The 21,126-nt window shown below is 58.7% G+C and overlaps 2 protein-coding genes across 3 annotated transcripts in view; one reads left to right on the top strand and one right to left on the bottom strand.

Annotated features, from left to right (window-relative positions):
- The window catches only part of CLSTN1 (calsyntenin 1), a 58,908-nt gene extending 39,658 nt beyond the window's left edge, over positions 1-19,250 (top strand). The window contains 18 exon segments of the mRNA XM_054691155.1: positions 167-362; positions 1,870-2,078; positions 3,397-3,546; positions 3,646-3,831; positions 6,087-6,166; positions 6,168-6,224; positions 6,226-6,346; positions 6,690-6,811; positions 9,338-9,500; positions 12,463-12,519; positions 13,453-13,610; positions 14,121-14,269; positions 14,793-15,019; positions 15,459-15,629; positions 16,045-16,190; positions 17,115-17,250; positions 17,379-17,563; positions 17,790-19,250. Of these exon segments, the coding sequence (XP_054547130.1) occupies positions 167-362; positions 1,870-2,078; positions 3,397-3,546; positions 3,646-3,831; positions 6,087-6,166; positions 6,168-6,224; positions 6,226-6,346; positions 6,690-6,811; positions 9,338-9,500; positions 12,463-12,519; positions 13,453-13,610; positions 14,121-14,269; positions 14,793-15,019; positions 15,459-15,629; positions 16,045-16,190; positions 17,115-17,250; positions 17,379-17,563; positions 17,790-17,981 (2,705 nt within the window). The 3' untranslated portion in view covers positions 17,982-19,250.
- Positions 18,787-21,126, bottom strand: part of PIK3CD (phosphatidylinositol-4,5-bisphosphate 3-kinase catalytic subunit delta) — a 46,688-nt gene continuing 44,348 nt past the window's right edge. For both annotated transcript variants that reach the window (XM_054691734.1, XM_037500690.2), the window contains exon 24: positions 18,787-20,885. In XM_054691734.1, the coding sequence (XP_054547709.1) occupies positions 20,748-20,885 (138 nt within the window). In that variant the 3' untranslated portion in view covers positions 18,787-20,747. The remainder of the gene's footprint in view (positions 20,886-21,126) is intronic.

Genomic DNA, 21,126 nt, shown 5'->3' with positions numbered 1-21,126 from the left:
ACTAAAGCCCAGAACTCACCCTGTTCAAGCACAGCGCCCCTGCTTTATCCACGGACCCTCTAAACCCCTGGCTGCCAAATCGTTGTCATTTCTTTTTTGCGGGGGAGGCTGGGACGTGCCGCAGGCTTGTGTGGCAGAAACCCTCACCTGCCGCTTGACCCCCCAGGTGAGATCTGCGGGTTTACAATCCACGGGCAGAATGTCCCCTTCGAGGCCGTGGTCGTGGACAAGTCCACTGGCGAGGGGATCATTCGCTCCAAAGAGAAGCTGGACTGCGAGCTGCAGAAGGACTACACCTTCACGCTGCAGGCCTACGACTGCGGGAAGGGCCCCGACGGTGCCAACACCAAGAAGTCTCACAAGTGAGTACAGCGGGCAGGGCGCTGCCCCGGCGCCCAGATGTGGCAGGACGTGGGTCCCGACAGTCCCCTCCACTGTGAGATCGTCCTGAGCTCTGTGATCAGAGACCAGCAAGTGCCCGTCGCGTATTGGGTGTGGGGGAAACGAAAGAAGTAGTTTATCTCGGCCAGGACAGGGCTAATGAAGCAGAGACCCTGCCCAGGAAGGTGGAGCAGCCGGGTGGCTCCCGAGGAAGAGGTTGTGTTGTCACGGCGTCTTTTTTCAGTCTTTGGCCCTGAGCGTTGGATGAACACGGGCGCGTCCTCGTCCTTCCGGCCGGTGGGCGAACTGCTGGTCCCTGGGAGGACGCGGGGGCAGGCGTGGGGTTAGAATTCTCCTTTCTCCGCCGCTTGCTAGCACGGACTTAGCAAAGTAAACCTTTTTCCCGGTGTCCCTCGGTGCAGGCTGCTGCAAAGTTAACTGCTGCATGTCACTTTCCGCTCGGGGTACCGTCTCAGGGAAGAGGGGTACGTGGGTGGGGTGGTGGGTGAGAAGACCCCGCAGGAGCTCACTGCCAGGGTCCGGGTGGACGGATGGCGTGCGGGGGCTTGGCGAGCAGTGGGGTGCTGTGTGCCCGTGAGTCACCCTCATGCTTTTCATATGATATTACTGGTTTCCTGCACACCGAGAGGTCCTCGCCGGCAGGGGTGGGAACCTTCCGCTGTCTCTTCCGTAGACGCGGGACAGAACTTGTTTTAATGCTCATCAACTCCTGGAGCCATCTCTGTTTCTTATCCCATCTCCCCCGGCTCTCATTTTTTTTTTTTCTGGAATTGGCAACAGAATATTTTTTTGACTTTATGATTCGAGAACTAACAGATGTCTGGTATAGTTCATCTTCCCTCTGCCTGCTCTGTCCCATATTGCCAGAGAAAATCCCGAGTCTCTTATTTTCTGTCACCGCGGCTTATGCCTGCTGTCTCCCTGGTCCGAGGGAGGGCCTGGAAGCAGCAGCTCAAACTCCTGTTTTCACTGTCAGGGGTCTCCGTGTTAGGCTGAAAATAGGCCATCGTTTCATCTTCATCTCCATCATTTGAATTTCATAAAATATCAGAAAAGAGAAAATCTATTTATTTATTTTTAAAATGAAAGTGAATTGAAGTCTTTTAAATAAAAAACTTTAATGTTATACAAATACATTACCTCCCTATAAACGTCCCATCATGGTAACCGCTTCTCCATCCCCGAGTTACTACCTCCTCAGGCCTTCCACACGTGCGCACACACCCTCCAGCGGGTTTGCAGAACAACACTCCTCACTCAGCAGCGCCCACGAACCCCTTAAGGCTCAGCCTCTGCAGACCCAACGCCCACGGCTGGATGCGCCGCTCGCGCCTGGGCCACGGGTGTCCTGTGGTTTATTCCCCAGCCTCTTCACTGGTGGGCGTTGGCAAAAGGGCGTTCAGAGGCCGGGCAGAGTCAGGGTCCGCGTGGGACACAGCGCCCACAGTGTCCTGCTTGTCCCTGCAGGGCCACCGTGCACATCCAGGTGACCGACGTGAATGAATTCGCCCCGGTGTTCCGGGAGAAGTCCTACAAGGCGACGGCGGTGGCGGGGCGGCAGCACGACAGCCTCCTGAGGGTGGAGGCCGAGGACGCAGACTGCTCCCCACAGTTCAGCCAGATCTGCAGCTACGAGATCGTCACGCCCGACGTGCCCTTCTCCATCGACAAGGACGGTAAGGCCGCGGGTGCTTCCTGGGCTGGGCGGCCGCTGCGCCCTGGGCTCAGCCCCACCTCTCGCTGCGCTCAGTGCCTCCCACACCCAGACCCGCGTCTGTGAGGCCGTCAGGTCGCTCGAGTGAACGCCACGGGCGGGGTGGCTTGGACGGCAGCCGTCTCTGGAGGGCTGGAGGTCCCAGATCGGAGCGCAGGAAGTCCGCGTCTGTGAGCGCGTCCTGGCTCCAGGCAGCCTCTGTTCTGCGTGCTCACGCAGCAGCAGGGGAGCAGGCACTGGGCTCTCCTCATCCAGGGCATAGAGTCCCAACGTGGCACTTCATCACGGCCTCATTGAAACATTCGTCCCCCCCCCAAAGGCCCCACCTCTCACGCCACCCCGTGTGGCTTGGACCTCGGCGTGGGTCTGAGGGTGGCGCAGGCACCCAGCCCCCAATGGGCCTGACTGGGGGAGCTTCCCCCACTGCTGCAGCTTCTCTGCCCCCAGAGGGACACTCCCCCGCACCTGCTGGCCGCACGTTCTCCTCGTGCTCCTCCCCCCGGAGCCCACTAAGAACCTCCACTTTGCTTGTTTTGAGTCTTTGCTGTCCCGCCTTCCCACTGAGGAAGACCGACCTCCAGTTAGTCTCGCTCCCAGTTCGCCGTTAGATTCCATCTCCCGCGTCGCCTCCGAGATGAAGGCTCCTGCCCTAACACCAGGCGCCCCCACCCCGTCGCTGAACAGAGCGGGCTCATGCCAGGTCCTCGGTGATGCTGCCGCGCCCCCTGCCAGGGCACAGCCCACAATTTCTGATGAAATAAGGGCGTTGCGGACACCTGTGCTCGCGTGAGGCAGCAGCCCCTTCTGTGCTGGGGGACGCCAGCCGCTGGCAACAGCTCTCGAACTATGGAGTGCAGCTTGACCTCATATTTAGGATTTGAAGCACTTGAATTATTTTGTCTCTATTTTATATTAAGCATTGAATCCTAAAATAAATATAAGCCGCCCTCCCCCTCAGAAACAGAACTGGTAAGAATAAAGGGAAGTCGAGTTATGGCCTCACTCCTCCCGCCCAAACAAACCCCCCAAGTGTTCGCTACCCGGGCACATGGGTCATGCCACACACGGGTCGTGCCACACACGGGTCATGCCGCACATGGGTCATGCCACACACCAGTTGTGCCGCACACGGGTCATGCCACACATGGGTCATGCCACACACACGGGTCGTGCTGCTTCCGTCTTTACACGGCTGGATCAGCGTGTCTCCCGTCTTGGCACAGCATGACGAAGGCGATGCCAGCTGGGGCTGGATCTCACCGCTGTTTTTCTTCTCGAAGGTTATATAAAGAACACAGAGAAGCTGAACTACGGGAAGGAGCACCAGTACAAGCTGATGGTCACCGCCTACGACTGCGGGAAGAAGAGGGCCGCGGAGGACGTCCTGGTGAAGATCAGCGTCAAGCCGGCCTGCACGCCCGGGTGGCAAGGTGCGCCCCGTCCGCCCTCACACCCGCCAAACTCGCCATCCCCCGCGCAAGCCTGACACGTGGCTTCTCCTTCTCCCGCCCCCATGTGTGCCCCTGCAGGATGGAACAACAGGGTTGAGTACGAGCCGGGCACGGGCGCCCTGGCCCTCTTCCCCAGCATCCACCTGGAGACGTGTGACGAGCCCGTGGCCTCGGTGCAGGCGACAGTGGAGCTGGAGACCGAGCACATCGGGAAGGGCTGCGACCGCGACACCTACTCGGAGAAGTCCCTCCACCGGCTCTGCGGTAAGGGGCCGGGGCGGAGACACCCCTCCCTGCGGGGTATGCGTGTGTGTATTCGTCGTTATAAGCCACAGCGGAGACGGGCTCTCTTAGTGGCTGTTGCTGCCCGCTGGCTGGCGCCCCCTCGGGCACGGGCCTGCGAGTCCGCTTGCAGTGTCACGTGTGCATCTTAAGAACCGCTGATTTGGGGCCTCCCTGGCGGCCTAGGGGTGAGTCTCAGCGCTATCACTGCGATGGCCTGAGTGCGATCCCCGGCCAGGGAGCCGACCCACAGGGCGCAGCAGACCTCTGCTGTCTCCCCGCTGCTCCCCTCAGCAGTGGGTTTCAGTAGATCTGCCTGTTCTGCTCCCCGCTCTGTCTCTGGGGAATCCTCTCACTCCCGCTCATCTACAAAAAAAAGAACCAAATTCTGATTTAAAAGAAGCATTTCTCCAGTGTACATTGAGACGCATCAAAGTCAGGCTTACGTCAGTAGAGTGAGTTTTAAGTGAAATGAGATGTTTAAGAACCGAAGGAAAATACATAGGAAATGCGGTAGCTTTTGGCCGACATGCAGTAGAAAATTGAGAAACCAAAGGGACCTGGGTCTGGACAGACCCTGGATCACAGGCGCCGCGTGGGGAGGTGGAGGGCAGCGTCGGAGACCAGCTTGCGGCTTTCGCCATCCGGCCCGGATATTGTTCTGGTCCCTCTGAATGAGGGAGAGGCCAGTGGGACACACAGGCGGTGGTAAGACACCAGCAACCTGTGACCTTGTCATCGTCACAAGGGCACTTGGTGACTGAGAGCTACTTGGGCGACGGCTCTGTGGGGAGCGTGTTCCGAAGCTCACCTTTCTGCTCCCTGGCCTGGATCGGCTGCTTTTCTTCCCATAATTGTGATTGTCCTGTGGTCAGGAAGCCGAGGGGAAGCCCATTCTCTGCTGGCCCCTCCTGGTGATGGAATCACCCAGGTCTAGGTCGCCAAAGAGCGTGATCGCCTGCCTGAGAGCTGGAACGTGTGCCCTTTTCAGCCATGGGGCACATCAAGCTTATTTCCTCTCTAGTACTGCCAATATGTTTATGATTTTAAATGACCAGTTTGTCAGCAGGAAATGTAGCTTGGGAGGAAAGAGCTTCAGGGCTGAGTGCTTGCTGGATGCTGGGCATTTCTGCACGTGGCACCCACCTTCCCACCTCGCCTGAAGGTGGCATCGACCTCGATTGTACAGAGGAATTAATCGAGACCCAGGGAGGCTAAGTAGCTTGCCTAAGGTCATGCTTTTAGGAAGTGGCAGAGCAGGGATTTGGACCCAAGTTTTACGTTTCTCAGATGCCAGGCTGCTCCAGCCAAGCCATGTCCCTCCTCGGGTAGAGAAGTCACAGACCACGTGACTGGGAGGGCAAACAGGCTCTTCTGTGGGCAAATTTAAAAGAAAATTGAGCTTGGCAATACAGACAGCAGCTGTAAAAAAAGATCACATTCTTTGACCTGGTGATGCCATTGCCTGGGAGTATCGTGAGAGATTAATCATGAGGACACTAAAGCCTCATCAAGGCGAGGATTATTGGAGAAGATTAGCAACACCGGTGCCCTCCAGGGGGGTCGCTGAGTAAGTGGTGGTGGGTCTGTGTGTCACACGCCACCCGACGTTTTAAATTATGCTCTAGAAGGATAGTAATGGGAGTGGGTGTTTGTGTGACTGCCTAGCCTGGCTCCGTGTTTCTTTCTGTCTTTTTTTTTTTTTTAAAGATTTATTTATTTATGTGTACAAGAGCTGGGGTACAGGCCAGAGGTGTGGGGGGGGGGGTTGGTGAGAGGATTCACCAGAGACAGAGTGGGGAACAGAACAGGCAGACTGACTGAAATCCACTGCTGAGGGGAGAAGCAGGGAGTCAGGAGAGGTCTGCTGCGCCGTGTGGGTAGCTCCCTGGCTGGCCAGGGATCGAACTCGTGCTGCAGAGGCTGCAAATTGCTTCATAGTGCAGAGCTTAACCCCTTGCGCCACCAGGGAGGCCCTGGCTCCATGTTTCTAATACGTGTATTTCACAAAGAAAGACCCAATGGTGGGTGTATTTGGGTAGGGATTACAGGTTTGGATTCTTTTTCTGCCTTTGAAAAAAAAATCTGTGGTTATTTTTTACGAATTCTTTCGGTAATAAAAATCCTGCTTTGGGAGGCGAAGGAAGCCGAGCTGGCAGATCTATCAGCAGTGCGGGCAGCGCAGCCGCGCAAGGCTGGACCCACTGCCCTGGCTGAAGGTGTGTGCTCTGCCCCAGGTGCTGCGTCTGGCACCGCCGAGCTGCTCCCCTCTCCCAGCGGCTCTTCCAACACGGTGGAATCGGGCTGACCACGGCCACGATAGCAACGGCCACGATAGCGACCAGGTCTTCGAGTTCAACGGCACTCAGGCGGTGCAGGGTTCCGGATGGCGTGGTTTCTGTCAACCCTAAGGAGCCCTTCACGCTTTCTGTGTGGATGAGGCACGGGCCGTTCAGCAGGAAGAAGGAGACAGTTCTCTGCAGTTCAGACAAGACAGGTGGGCACCTATGGGTGTGCAGGGGTCGCTGGAGGAGGGCCCTTGGCCTCCCCCTAAGCCTGGCCGCTCGGTGACACACACTTTCCTGTGCTTTTCCCCGGGGTGCCGCGTCCTCCAGAGTCCCCCTGGTATTCAGGTATTTGTCACACGGGTCACTCAAGATTGGCTCCCGCCTCTCTAGAGGCAAAGCCCAAGTGTCTTTGTTTTGAAGCCTGGCCTTGACCCAGCTGGAGGGTTCATTTATGCTGATCCAACTGTGTCTTCAAAATCCATTAAAGAAATGGCTCTTACCTCTCCTTTGGGTCTTAAGTTGGCAGTTTACCAGCAGAATTTCTCTCTGCAGATATGAACAGGCATCACTATTCTTTGTACATCCACGGCTGCCGGCTTGTTTTCCTCCTCCGCCAGGATCCTTCGGAGGAGAAGAAATACAAGCCAGCGGAATTCCACTGGAAGTTGAATCAGGTGAGTGGGAAACTCGCTGATGGGGGTCTTGTCGGAGAGTAACCGAGTCCGGCCGCCTGGCATGGGAGCTGCTGTTCACGGGCAGTGACATCTTCGATTTTATTTCTGTGTCTCTGGGGAATAGGGCAGTCTGTTAAATCCATTGAATTCCTTTCTTGGGAAAGCCTACGTTGCTTTTTTAAAAAAAATATGTATCTGATACATAATGTTAATAAAAAGAAACTGTATGGCTCGTGTTCAAAGTAGTGTAAAAATTCATGAAATAAGCAGCATTTGCTTAAAAACTGGAGCTGAGAAACACGTACTTGTTTATTTATTATTTAAGGCTTTGGCTCCCGGATTGTGCCAGGGAACCCCAGGGTGTCTCTGCAAATTCAGAGGCACCACGGGATATTGTAAATGTTCAAGCCATCAGCGTTCTTGACATATTTCAGATACCACACGGGGTTCTAGCTTGAGTGCGCTGACAGCTTTGACGTTAGCTCATGTTTTATTGCTGTGGATGAGGCCGTGTCTTTGCTGAGCTGATTTCCCAGCTGCTATGATGAAAAGCAAGAATCCCATGAAAAATTCAGCGTGTTACAGGAAGCAAGGCAGTGTTGTAAGCCGAGGGAGCCTTCCCACACAAAGATTGTTTCTTCTCTTGATTTAGGGTTGGGGCAAAAAGGAAAACTTTGGCCTTAATTTAATTTTATTTGTCTCGTGGTGTTACTGGCCCAGAGCTGACACAGATGCTTGTCGTTGCTAAAGCGTAAGCTTGTCTCAGACAGTTAGTTACGGGACAGATGTGTAAGAGCAAAAGTGAGAGAGGGGAAAAGTATGTGGAATGTGAGTCCACTGGGGGCCATTGTCTCCTAACTGAGGTAATTCTTTTTTTTTTTTTTAAGATTTATTTATTTATACAAGAGCTGGGGTATAGGTCAGAGGCATGGTAGGGTGAGAGAATTCACCAGAAACAGAGTGGGAAGCAGAACAGGCAGGCGGACCGAAAATACTGGTGAGGGGAGCGGCAGGCGAGACAGGAGAGGTCTGCTGCGCCATGTGGGTATCTCCCTGGCTGGCCAGAAATTGAACCCGTGCTGCAGAGGCTGCGGACAGCTTCACAGCGCTGCGTTCAACCCACCGCGCCACTGGGGAGGCCCCAATAAGTGATGTAATTCTTACATAGATCTGTCCTAGCTTAGAAATGCTTACCATGATTATTGTCAAGAAACTAAAGAAGTGCCTCCCTGGTGGCGCAGCGGTTGAGCGCGGGGTTGCGAAGCTGCCCGCAGCCTCTGCAGTGCCGGTTCGATCCCCGGCTCCTCCCCGGCCACCGGGAGAGGTCCCACATGGCGTGCAGACCTCTCCTGCCGCCCGCTGCTCCCCTCAGCAGTGTACTTCGGTCCTTCTGCCTGCTCTGCTCCCCGCTCTGGCTCTGGTGAATTCTCTCACCCTCCCGCGCTTCTGACTGTGCCCAGTGCTTGTATAAACAAACAAACAAATAAATACATAAAACATGCCTCTATTAGAAAAAAAAAACTTAATAAAAAAAAACTTACGTGAGTCTATATACAGTTTCATTCATGTTCATGTAAGTTCAAAGCAAGAAAAAAATGATCCTCGAGTGACGCCATCTTGTTCGCTGTTGGCTGAGACTACGTCTTTCTTACCTACTTTTTCACAGAATGACATTATTCGAGGACTTGCTCTATTTCGTTTCTTCTGATGCATTTTTAAGACTGTTACGGAAAATCTCAGACATAGGTATAAGTAGACAGATCTGGGTGACGAATAGCCCCAAGTTACTTGGTCTTGTTCCAGCAGTTCCCAGCTCTGAGTCTTGGTCCATCACCCCCAGCCCCTACCTGCTAATTTTGTTACCCCTTGGAAAACTACTCGATACATTTTAAGCAAATTCCAGATACAGCTTTCCACTTTGTAGAGATACATAGAAATCTGACCCTTATACTATGTCCCTGTCCTTTTTTTTTTTTTAAGATTTATTTATTTATGCACATAAGAGCTGGGGTGCCGGTCAGAGGTGCAGGGGGTGAGAGGACTCACCAGAGACAGAGTGGGGAGCAGAACAGGCCAATCTGCTGAAACACACTGCTGAGGGGAGCAGCGGGGAGTCAGGAGAGGTCTGCTGCGCCGTGTGGTCAGCTCTCTGACTGGGGCTCGAACTCATGCTGCAGTGGCTGGCCATAGCCTGATAGCGCTGAGGCTTAACCCCTTGTGCCACCAGGGAGGCCCCCTATTTCCATGCCTTTTGTAAAATTAGCCACAATTCCTTGATATCCTTGATACCCAGTGGGTATTCAGGTTTCCTGCAGTCTCATATGGTCACGGGACGAGAGAGCAGGCACCCACCAGCAGTGTCCCAGGGTCGGCGGTGTGGCCGTGGCCCCGGCTGGGCGATGTAGTCCCAGGGGGCGAGGGGAGGTGTGTGGTCACACTCTCCCTCTCCAGAAGACAGCTGTGTGTGATGGGCGACTCGCCCCCGGGACACAGGCGGTGGCTTCTCATGCACCCGGCCTCCGGCAGGTGTGTGACGAGGAGTGGCATCACTACGTGCTCAACGTGGAGCTCCCGAGCGTGACTCTGTACGTGGACGGCGCTGCTCACGAGCCCTTCTCCGTGACTGAAGACTACCCGCTTCACCCGTCCAGGATAGACACTCAGCTCGTGGTGGGGGCTTGCTGGCAAGGTAACCCTGCTCCCTCCCCCAGGTCTCAGGAGTCCTGCACCCCCCTGCTGTGGGGGTGGCGTGGGCGCTCTGTCTCCCCTCCGTGTCTCACGCCGTGTGCCTTCATTTCCTACATCTGCCCTTGTCCTGGGCAGAGCCTCTTTGGGGACACTCCTTTAGCTCTGTTTGTGGGTGCTCAGTTTCCTGCACGGAGCTAGGGTGTGATGGGGGATCATTTTATTTTCCCAGGAACAGGAAAGGACAAAGAAGCACACAGACCCCTGAGCGTGTGAGCTTGAGCCGGGGAAGCTGTCCCAGGGCCAGCCCTGACCTCCTGCGGGGAGAGGGCTGCGGCCATGGGTGCCTCCGCAGAGATGAGGTGGGGTGTGAGGGGCCACCCCGTGGGCTTGCCTTGCTAGTCCCTGCGATGATGACTCGAGGAGGGGGTCATTTTATCCCTGTCTTACTGCTGAAGACACTGAGGCTCAGAATCACGGGGTTTCCCATGGTCTGGGGTTTGAACCCCTGAAGCCCGTGCATGCGGAACCCGAGCTCTGTCCCCACTGGATCAGGGTTCTCTGAGGCCTGGGGTGATCTGCTGGGGCCTGCGAACCCCATCTCGGGATAGTCAATCCTCTAGTAATAAGATACATAGGATCTCAAAGGTGACGAGGCGAACCCAGCCACCAGAGCACGGCCGGGCTGGTGTGGGGCGTAGAGACACCCGGCTGCTCCGTTAGCTCATGCAGAGCAGGTTTCAGCAGCAGGCGCAGCGGGCCGTGGTCTCAGGGTAAGCGAGGCAACGGGTGGGGCTGACGGCCGCTCGCAGTCATGGCCAAAAATCGAAGAGTCAACTGGTGACAAAGGTGCAGTTGCCGAGGCTGCCCCGGGGGTGTGCGGCTGACCTTTGCAGCTGGGGAGAGGCTGATTTTGAGAGTCGTGTGGAAATCAGCAGGGACACCCCCATCCAGTGCGAGGCCTTGAGGCCCCTCTGTCTACCCTTAAGGGTCACCCTGCTCCTGCCCTCAGGATCCACCAAGCTGCCGTCTGTGCGGACCTGCTCAGAGCGCCCCTGGGGTTTGCTTTTCTCCCTGTGGAAACATTGTACCTTGAGTTATGTTGGAAGTTTATAAAAGCGCCTGCTTCCCAGGACAGCTTTGCTTATTCTAGGAGAACTTGAGTTTTGGCACTCATTCTGGGTCCCTTCCGGTGAGACGGAATCAGACGATATTTAGTCTAAACCTCCTCACCTGATTCCCAAATTTTTAAAAATTTTTATTTTTTCCCCAAGATTTATTTATTTATGCCTAGAGGAACTGGGGTGTAGGCCAGAGGTGTTGAGGGGGTGGGTGAGAGGATTCACCAGAGACAGAGTGGGGAGCAGAACAGGCGGATGGACTGAAATACACTGCTGAGGGGAGCAGCGGGCGAGGCAGGAGAGAGGTCTGCTGCGTCGTGTGGGTAGCTCCCTGGCCAGGGACCGAACTCAGACTGTAGAGGTGGTAGTGCTAAGACTTAACCCCTAGGCCATCAGGGAGGCCCCTGATTCCCATATTTAATTTTGGTGACCTTTTACCCGTGAGAAGTGGAAACAGAGCCTGAGGACTTAAGTCACTGGGCTTATAGGAATTTTTTACTTGCTATTCTTGAAATTTCAGTTCAAATTTGCTTCCCGAATTAAACAGCAATTTCTGAGTAATGACCTAAAAATTAAGAACAGAAATACAAGCGCAAACCTCAATGTTACTCGGACCCTGAGGACTCTGTTGCTTGGATTAAAATGCCCCACCTCTCGTTTCCCGCCCACCTCGCTGTCTCCTCCTGGACCATCTCAGGCACCTTCTCATCCTTTCTACCTCAGCCCGCTCAGCCTCGTCCAGAAAAATCCACTTAAGTCCCCACACTGAACAGACACAAAGTGGTAAAGATCTCTCGCTAGCGGAGAGGATGCTCTCCCAGCAGCTTCCTTTCGGTGGGTTTGTCAGCGCTTCCCTTGTGCGTGCAGCGGGAGTCTGGGCTACAGCCGCAGCCCCCACCAGCCTGTCCATCCAGCCAGAGGAGGCTTCCCAGGCTCCCAGGTGCTCTGGCCTCACCTGTGCCCCCTGGCTGCAGCCCCGGCGCCCCCTTGTGGCTTGGCACGGCAGGCGCCGGCTGTGAGGGAGATGCAGCCTCCCCGCCCCACCCCCAGGATGAGACTCACCTGGCCCGGAGCCCGGGGTGAGCCTCCGCGGCCTGTTCTGAGGACACTGGTGCTAGCCAGGGTTCGAGTCCTCCGGAGAGTTCCTAACGCTCTGACTCTCCCTTCCCGCTCAGGAAAAGTGGTTAAAATGCCTTCTTTACTCTTCTTTACTCTGTTACTCAGGGGTTAAAGCCTAGAGCGAGGTGCACCTGGGTCAAGCTTTCAAAAAATACACACACTTTGATTTGCTGAATTTCTTTGAACTGAGGTAACTGGCTCCCAACTGTGTGTGTGACTTACGGGGTGGAGGCTCCCACGTCTTCAGATGTGGTCACCGTGCCCACCACCAGCTCTCCCGTGCCCCCCTCCACGGTCCCGGAGCCCCTCCATCCTCTGCCTGCGCCTTGAACCGCTGTTGGATGATGCGGCTGCTGGTTCTGCCCGGCTGGGCCGAGGCCATGGCCAGCAGCCTCGGACCCCAGCTCCGCAGCACAGGCGGAGACACGGGAGAGTCCACACGGTGCCTGTTCGTCCGTGTGAGGCTGGATCCAGCCCATGTGCTGGCGGGAGGGTGCGGGGAGAGGTGGTGAAAAGAGCAGCTGGGCCGGGGGGGGAGTGTAAATAGCGCCCCGGAAGATGATTGTGCCTCTGGGTCCGGGTGGGGTGTGTCCCCAAGAACGACATGAGGGGGATCTCGCTCTGTGTTTTGTGTTTGGCAGCTTCTCGAAACTGACGTTCCAGGCTGAGTCTGACGAGCCTAACCTCTCGGTCCTCTCCTATTGTCTCTGTCTTGCTTTTCTGCAGAGTATTCAGGAGTTGAAAGTGACAATGAGACCGAGCCCGCGCCTGTGGCCCCTGCAGGTGGCTGGATCCCCCCCCCTCACGGTTGTGTTCATTTAAAAAACGAGACATCCATTCATTCCACATTTCGCATGAAATGTCCAAGTTGCCTTTTGGTCCCAGACACCATTGGAGCTGCCGCTTTGCATTCTGCTTCCCATTGCTTCATGGACCCCCGTCCCGCCCACCCCGACCCCAGTTGAAGTGAGGGCGCGGCCTGGTGATTGCCATGCACTGGGGGCTGCTGTTTGTCTCATCCCATCCACCCGACCACTGCATGGGGTGCCCTCCTTGACACTTCCCGGCCAGGTGGGGTCTGTACCCCGAGACAGGAAAGACCCATTCTCGGAAGTCTGTGCGGAGGGGCACTCAACGTTACGATTCCTAGAGACCTCCGCCCCCAGGGACGGCCTCGTGAGGCGCGCTGCTGCCCCGAACTGGTCTCTCCGCCATCAGCCAGAAAACAGGCTCCCTTTCACCTGGCTTGGCTCTGTGCTAGTCCGTCAGGGGCCACGCTCTGAGCCCGTTTTCCTAGTAAATCCTCCCTTCGTCGCAGGGCACAGACCCAGAGGCCTCGACCCTGGGCTTCTGGCTCGGGGCGGATGGAAACGCTACTTTATCTCCCGAGGCATGTGTGGGGGGGGCTCGCCCCAAGTTTCTAGACAGGCAGGGGCTGGGGGGGGTTGGGAAGCGTCACTGTAAGCCGTGGCAACGGTGTGTGGGGCCACCGGAGGGCTGGCTGCTGTGTGGGGCGTCGCGGACCCTCCGCAGACCACGTGCATGACCATGAACGACCTAATTCCTTCACCGCGCTTCCACGTAGCTCGCAGGCTAACGGGACTTGGTCTGACTAACCCGCATGTCCATCCATCCAGCTTCCACCAGTAACACCGCGTTGAGGAGCGCCCAGGCGCCCGCTGCGCGCGTAACCTCCCCCCTCCCGCCGCGCTCCAGGTGGGGACCTGCGCATGACCCAGTTTTTCCGAGGGAACCTGGCTGGCCTGACGATCCGTTCCGGGAAGCTGGCGGATAAGAAGGTGATCGACTGTCTGTACACCTGCAAAGAGGGGCTGGACCTGCAGCTCCCCGAGGACAGCGGCGGGGGCGTGAAGGTAACCCCACTTCCACCGGCTGGGGCTGCGCTTTCTGTGATTAGCCCTGCGCTGTCTTTATGTGACAAACACGAGGGGTTTCCCCCACCCCAGCCAGTTCTCCAGCTCTGGGGACACCACCTTCACCGTGTGCCCTACGGTTCAGTTCTGCTACAGATGACTTGGAGCTGGAACCAGGCACACAGTGGATTGAGGACGCAGCTGAGAGGCTGCCCCCCTTTCTGCATGCCACTTTCAGGAATTGGGCCCTCAGATTACCTGCACATCGGTGGTACAAATTTTGGGGTTCCCACAGTCCTCTTCCCTTTCAGGTTTAGTAATTTGCTAGAACTACTCACGAAGCTACGTAAAACATTTTGCTCACTATGACTGGTTTCCCATAAGAGAACAGCGTGTGGAAGAGACGCCCAGAGCGAGGATTGGGGGGGCATGGTACCCCACCTTGGGCCCCTCGATATGTTCTTGCTGTGCAAACCCTGTTCCTCTCCTCTCTCCCACGCACAATTTCAGATCCAGGCCAGCCCGGGTCAGTCGGTGCTGACCTTGGAAGGGGAGGATGTTGGGGAGCTGGTCAAGGCCATGCAGCACGTTTCCTACCTGAACTCACGCCAGTTCCCCACACCCGGGATCCGGAGACTCAAAATCACCAGCAGGGTCAAGTAGGTGCTGATTTTTAACAACAAGCCTGTTTTGTTTTTGTTTTTGTTTTTTTAAGATTTATTTATTTATGCATACAAGAGCTGGGGTACAGGCCAGAGGTGTGGAGGGTGAGAGGATTCCCCAGAGACAGAGTGGGGAGCAGAACAGGCAGACTGACTAAAATCCACTGCTGAGGGGAGCAGCGGGGAGACAGGCGAGGTCTGCTGCGCCATGTGGGTTGCTCCCTGGTTGGTCGGGGATGGAACTTGTGCTGCAGAGGCTGCGGGTAGCTTCATAGGTTGCGTCTTAACCCCTCGTGCCACCAGGGAGGCCCCAACAAGCCCGTTTTTAGCTTGGTGACCTGGAGAAGATGTGTGCCTTTGCTGCTGGGGATGGCCTGGCCTCCCCCATTCCCGGAGGGGCTGAGCGAGGGGCCTGAGAGGATGGCGTAATATCTGGGCTCCTCTCCCCGGAGGGCTGTGTCCCTGGGTGCCTTGGCGTGTGGGGCCCTGACCACCCTCCCGCCACTGTCCCTGTTGGCAGGTGCTTCAATGAGGCCCCCTGCGCCGCAGTCTCCCCGCTGGACGGCTACGTGATGGTTCTGCAGCCGGAGGAGCCCAAGATCAGCCTGAGTGGCGTCCACCATTTCGCTCGAGCGGCGTCTGAATTTGAAAGTCCGGAGGGGGTTTTCCTCTTCCCTGAGCTCCGCATCATCAGCACCATCACGAGGGAAGTGGAGCCCGAAGGCGATGGGGACGAGGACCCCACAGGTAACAGCTCCTCTGCCTGGGCAGTCGCCCGCACCTGGGCTCGCGACCAGGGGGTGAAACCCCGCCGCCGCTGGCTGACTCGCGGAGCCGTCTCCTCCGGGGTTGGGGGGATTTAAATTTCACATGCTGCTCTTGGGTCTGCTTGCGGAATCGCACCCCCGGGCCAAGGCCCGTCGTGATCTCGGAAGCCCACCTGGAGGGCCTATTCCCTTTTCCTAGCTTGACCTGGGCGTCCAGACGGACCTCGAGGGCTTGAGATTGAGACTGCGCGGGCCTCGTGCCCACGGGAAGCCAGGGTCCCCGTCCTCAGGCCTTCCTGGGGGGCACGTAAATCTCCCTTCCTGGAGCACGACCTCGGACCTGGTCCCGGAAGGGCTCGGGGGGTGGGGTGGGGCAGGGCCAGCATCCTCTGCGACTCCTGGCCGGGCCCTTCCCGCAGTGCAAGAGTCGCTGGTGTCGGAGGAGATCGTGCACGACCTGGACTCCTGCGAGGTCACAGTGGAGGGGGAGGAGCTGAACCCGGAGCAGGAGGGCCTGGAGGTGGACACGGGCCGCCTGCAGCAGAAGCGCATCGAAGTGAGCAGCTCCGACCTGGGTGTGATCTTCACAGGTGAGTGGGGGCGCGGCTGTGGAGCCGCCGAGCCTGGAAGCAGACACTGTGCCCTCTCGGGCCCCTGCCTGCCTGGCGTAAGGACGCCAAGGGGCCCCGGAGCGGCTGGGAAGCAGAGTGACCAGGCTCCCTGCAGCCCTGACTGGGGCTGGCTATGCACGTCCTCCCAGGCCAGGGGGGCTGCTTCAGAAAGGGGCCCCCGTCCTTATAAAGGGGCAGAGCTTAAGTATGTGAGCGCATGTCCCCCGAGAGGGAAAGCAGCCCCACACCCGCGCACATGCTCTGCGTTGGTTCTCACAACTGGAAGGCCCAGCACGGGCCAGCTGGGCAGCTGCCGCGTCGCCTTTGCTTGCGGCCCTGGCTCTGCCCGTGTCCAGCTTTAGCCACCAACATCGTCCTCTGTGCACCCCTGCAGGCGTGGACACCATGGCCAGCTACGAGGAGGCCTTACACCTCCTGCGCTACCGGAACTGGCACACCAGGGCCTTGCTGGACCGGAAGTTCAAGCTCGTCTGCTCGGAGCTCAATGGCCGCTACGTTAGCAACGAGTTCCAGGTGGAGGTGAGTGCGGGCCGGGCTGAGAAGGGCCAGCAGCCTGGGCTGTGCTGCCCTCACGGGCTTCACACTGCAGGTGCCAGTCTTCAGGCTCGCCTGGGGTGGCAGCCTTTGCCCGCCAGGGGCTGCTGCAGCTTCTACCAAACAGGTTTTGGGGGACAGGATGTGGGATGTAGCACAGTGCTCCCCTCTCACAGGGGCCTCTGCCCAGAGTCGGGGGCCCCAGGGCCTTTGGAGGGAGGTGGTCAAGAGCCGGTGGCAGGCGATGCCGGGGTCGGGGGTGGCCAGGTTGTTTCTTGAATTTGGCCCAGCTCTGCGAGGAACAGCACCGAGAGGGCCGGGGTCTTGTGCTAGACACGGCCTGAGTGGAGCTGTGTGCGCGGAGCTGGCGGCAGTGGCTCAGGCCCCGGAAGCCCCTGGGCGGTGTCTGCTCCGAAGACCCCACTCCTCCGGGCGCTGCTCCTTTATCGCTCAGCTTCTGTGACCCGGAGGAGTGGACCCGAGGGGACTGTCCTGGATGGGAGGCCCCACCCTCCCCAGCCTCGGGCAGCAGAAGCTAGGCTCTGCGGCTGAGAAGCCAGGAGCGTTTCCCTGGAGCTAAGGGACGGCTGGGCGAGCTTGTTTCTCCATGTGGCTGTGGTTTGGGGCCATGAGGAGTGGCTGTGCTGCAGGTGGTGCTTCTCCGATGCCCAGTATGGCTTCCGGCTTTGGTGTTTTCCTTTCTGCTCGGGACAGATGCTTTTGTTAAGCACAGCAGAAGTGATTAGACCAGGGAGGAGCTCTTGGGTGCCTGACGGCCCCGCGCGGCCACTGTCCATGATCCGCTGCCCTGTTCTGCTCCCCGGTGCCCGTGAAGTGCGGCCCCCCAGCTCCCCGCCGTGCAGGGGTGTCGCTCACCCCAGGCTCCCGCGCTCCCGTCCCTATGCCCAGGTGAACGTGATCCACACCGCCAACCCCGTGGAGCATGCCAACCACATGGCCGCCCAGCCGCAGTTCGTGCACCCCGAGCACCGCTCCTTCGTCGACCTGTCGGGGCACAACCTGGCCAACCCGCACCCCTTTGCAGGTAGGATGGGGACCCCCCCGCAGGCTCTGCGGCTCCATCCACTCTCCCTGTTCTCATGGTCCCACGGAACACGGTGGGGATGTGGGCCCCTGGGCCGCCCTCACGGCCGTCGCCTGCCCCCCCCGCAGTCGTCCCCAGCACGGCCACCGTGGTGATCGTGGTGTGCGTCAGCTTCCTGGTCTTCATGATCATCCTGGGGGTGTTCCGGATCCGGGCCGCGCACCAGCGCACCCTGCGGGACCAGGACGCCGGCAAGGAGAACGAGATGGACTGGGACGACTCCGCCTTGACCATCACCGTGAACCCCATGGAGGTGGGTGTGGGCGCCGGCCCCTGGGCCCACGCCGGGCCTCGCCGCGCGGCCCGTGCCGCGTCACCCACGCGGGGGGAAGCGGAGGCCCCCGAGGCCTGGTTCGAGGTCACATCATGGGCTGCGTGTGGACGCGCTCTCGAGGGGGCCCGGAGTCTCCGTCTCACCGTGGGTGGCGACGCGGGGCCGGGAGCAGGGGTGGCCCGGCTCAGGCGCCGTCTCCCGGCAGACGTACGAGGACCAGCACAGCAGCGAGGAGGAGGAGGAGGAGGAGCAGGAGAGCGAGGACGGCGAGGAGGAGGACGACATCACCAGCGCCGAGTCGGAGAGCAGCGAGGAGGAGGAGGGCGAGCACGGGCGCCCGCAGAAGGGGGCCCGGCCGCAGCAGCTGGAATGGGACGACTCCACCCTCAGCTACTGAGCCCCCCGCCGCCTGCGCCCCCCGCGTCCGAGGACTCCGGCGGCGCGTGTCCCGCCAGCCCCCAGGGTCCACGATGTACAAAGTCCTTCCGGCCAGTAGGTCTGCAGACCCCTCCCCGCACCGCCCGCCCGCCCCTGCTCGTGTGCACCCCGCTCCGCCCCCACCGTTAAGTTATGAGGAGCGCCCCCCCCCTCTGGTCACCCCGCTCCACGCAGGCCCCTCGCACCTCCAGGAAAGCTGCAATGACTGGACCTGGTGACGAAGGGTCAGAATGGCCACCTCCCCCCGCCCCGTTTTCTTTTTTTTTAAAGTTTTTATTTTTTCCAAACTAGTGCATGTACAAAACGGCAGAATGGGGGTTAATATGTAGATGATAAACTGACTTTTTAATATTTTGTAAATAAATTGGGGTTCCTCGTGTCCTTCGTGCTAGTGTAATCCAGGACTGGAATCAAAGTGAAGTTGGCGACACTGAGGGCAGGAGAGACCCCAGGCCCCTGCTTCCCCACTCCACCCCGCTGCTCCCCCAAGGAGCAGGCCGGCCCCCTTGGCGCTCCCGGCCTCAGGCCACTGCCCCGGGTGTGACCAGGGCAGTCGGCGTAGGAGGGAACTGCATCAGGGACCCCTCTTGGGGCCGAGCACAGCCAGGCTTTCTCTCGGGGTTCTGCCCTTGGCTGGCTGGGCGGCGGGAGGGAGCGCTGGGCTCCCTGGCCTCTCACGCTCCCGGGGGCTGCAGCCTCGGGGCCCGGGCCTGGGACGGCGTGTCCTTGCTGGCGAGAGGACACAGGAGGACACAGGAGCCCGCTGACTCGGCAGTGCAGGCAGCCCGGCCCTTGGTGGGGAGTCGGCGCGGCCCGAGTGACCCGCACAGACGCTGACAGCACGGTCAGCGCCCAAGGCCAAGCGCCCCCGGAGCCCCCGTGGGCCACACCGGCCACCTCGGGTCAAGCCACACCGGCGGGGGAGGGAAGGGCAGCCCGAGCAGAGCCCCCGCAGCACTCCTCAATTCGTGTAAAATTCTAGATTTTCTAAAACGAAAGGGAGCCATTTGGATACTGTTCTGTGATCATAACTGCTAGTTCCGAGGCCGCCGCCGCCGGCTGTCCTGTGTGGTGTGTGGCGTCCTCGTGTCCTGTCCCTGTAGCTGCTGTGTAGACCGTGGGTAGAGGCTGGCGCGGGCCGGGCCTGGCGGGGCTGGGAGCACCGGCGTGTGCACAATAAAGCTCTGGTTCTAACTCCACCGGGGTCTGTGCTGTTTTGTCTTGTTTTTGTACTAATCCTGCATCCCCTTGTCTCCTTGGGAGCCGAGAATGTTCCATGAAGAGGCTTTTATTCTTCTCACCGCTGTCACCTGTCACGTCGGGTTCCCAAAAGCCAGTCAATCTGTGTCCCCCCAGAGCTCACCTTCCCCGTGTCAGGAACAGCCCCGTGATTAAAACGTTAGCAAATACTCTTCCCCCCACCAGGGACCTAGGCTGCACCCCCTCGCCAGTGCTCTGAGGGCACAAAGGGCCGTCCACACTGGGACTCACGTCAATGAGCAGCGGTGGACAGCTGTGCTCGGCGTCTCCCATTTGGAGCAGGCGAGGTGGCACCGATGGGCGCAGCACATCATTGGTACCCGTGGGGTGGGGCTGCTCTGTGGGGGCACTGGAGGTGCCTCGTCCCCTCACCCCAAGCCCCGGGGATTTTGTCTCTGTCGGAGGCCGTGCACCTGAGCCGTGCAGTGGCTCCGCGTGGGTCCGCTGAGCCCGGCAGTGGGTGTGAGCACAGTGGGGAGACCCTGGCGGCCACCATGGGTGCCTCCAGGCCCAGATTTCCAGCCCCATTGGCGCCAGATGGTAGGGAGAGGCCTGGGAACCTGCATTTTGGGCTCCTCAGACCCAGGGAACTAGGAGAGCTAAGGCTAAGCCTGAGCCAGCTGAGAACCACCCGAGAAAACAGTCCACTGCACCCCAGGTGATGACACGGCAGGTTCTCAAGGGCCCCCCCCAGCCTGCTGGGAGAGGCAGCCGATCGTAATTGCACAAAGGACTCTGCCCTGCTTTTGCCGTGACCGTGACTCAGATGAGCTCCGTCACGCTCTTTAATGTGTCTTGAGGACCACCATATATTATGCTTCATAGGGACCGGGGCCGTTCTCCTGAACCACGGAGGTTCAGGAAGTAGTTTGGCCACGGTTTTCTTACCCGCAAACGAAATTGCTTTGCAGCAGAGATGAATGCCCGTACCCGTGAGTCACTTCAAAAGTGGCAAGTGGACGCCCCCCATTCAGGAGGGCACCATGCTTCCCGGGGAGCTGCCCAGAACTCAGTCAGTGGGGACTCGGAGATGGAGGGGTGAACGGAAGAGGTGCGTGTCCCGTCCCGGGGGACAGCAGGCGCCAGGGCCCAGGCGGCCCGTGGGGTCTGGGCGAGAAGGCGGTCTCCCCGATGGCGAGCGTCGTCTTGCCTGGGTCCAGAGCCACCCGCTGGAAGACTTGGGGTTATAGTCCTCAGCAAGATGCAACCTTGGGGTGCCCATCTCTCGTCCGCCCCCGAGTCTGCTATGGGGGGGCGCTGGAGCGGCACCCCTCCCCTGCAGGAGGATGCGTTTCTGAATATGGCTGTTGAGTTCCTGAAACATTTCAAGTCATAAATAAATAACCAGTGTAAACAAAAGGCGGTTGTGTAAGTTCTTCCCCGTGGGGCGCAGTTCAGGTTTTGGGCCCCGAAGGGCGAGGGTGCCTGGTTCCCGGGTTCACAGGCCCAGCCGGGCTGCGGGGTGCTACTGCCGGTTGTCCTTGGACACGTTGTGGGCCAGCCAGTTCACTTTGGTCTTCCAGCTTTCCCGCAGGGCTTCGTTGAACTTCACCCGGAAGTGCTTCAGCGCCTCCTCCTCCGTCTTGCCCAGCGCCAGGGAGTCCTGGGGCAAAACCATCCAAGCCGTGAGCCCGCAGAGCGGCCCAGCTCCGGAAAGCTTCCCTTCTGCCCCCTTGGGGACTTTCCCGTCCCTCCTCGAGGAAGCGAGTGAAGGGAGTGGACATGTCCCTTGCAGGACTCTTGGCGCTGACCCCAAGCCGAGACAGCCCCTGACCCGCTCTCGGGAAAAGACCAGCTCGTGCCAGGACCTCTTGGCCCCTGAGCCCCAGGGGTGGCGGGTGGCC

The sequence above is a fragment of the Talpa occidentalis genome, unplaced genomic scaffold (assembly GCF_014898055.3).
Source record: "Talpa occidentalis isolate TD23 unplaced genomic scaffold, MPIMG_talOcc4v2.1 talOcc4.9, whole genome shotgun sequence".
NCBI classification, from domain to species: domain Eukaryota; kingdom Metazoa; phylum Chordata; class Mammalia; order Eulipotyphla; family Talpidae; genus Talpa; species Talpa occidentalis.
The sequence above is the reverse complement of the archived record's forward strand: the minus strand, read 5'-3'. Positions and strand labels throughout refer to the sequence as shown.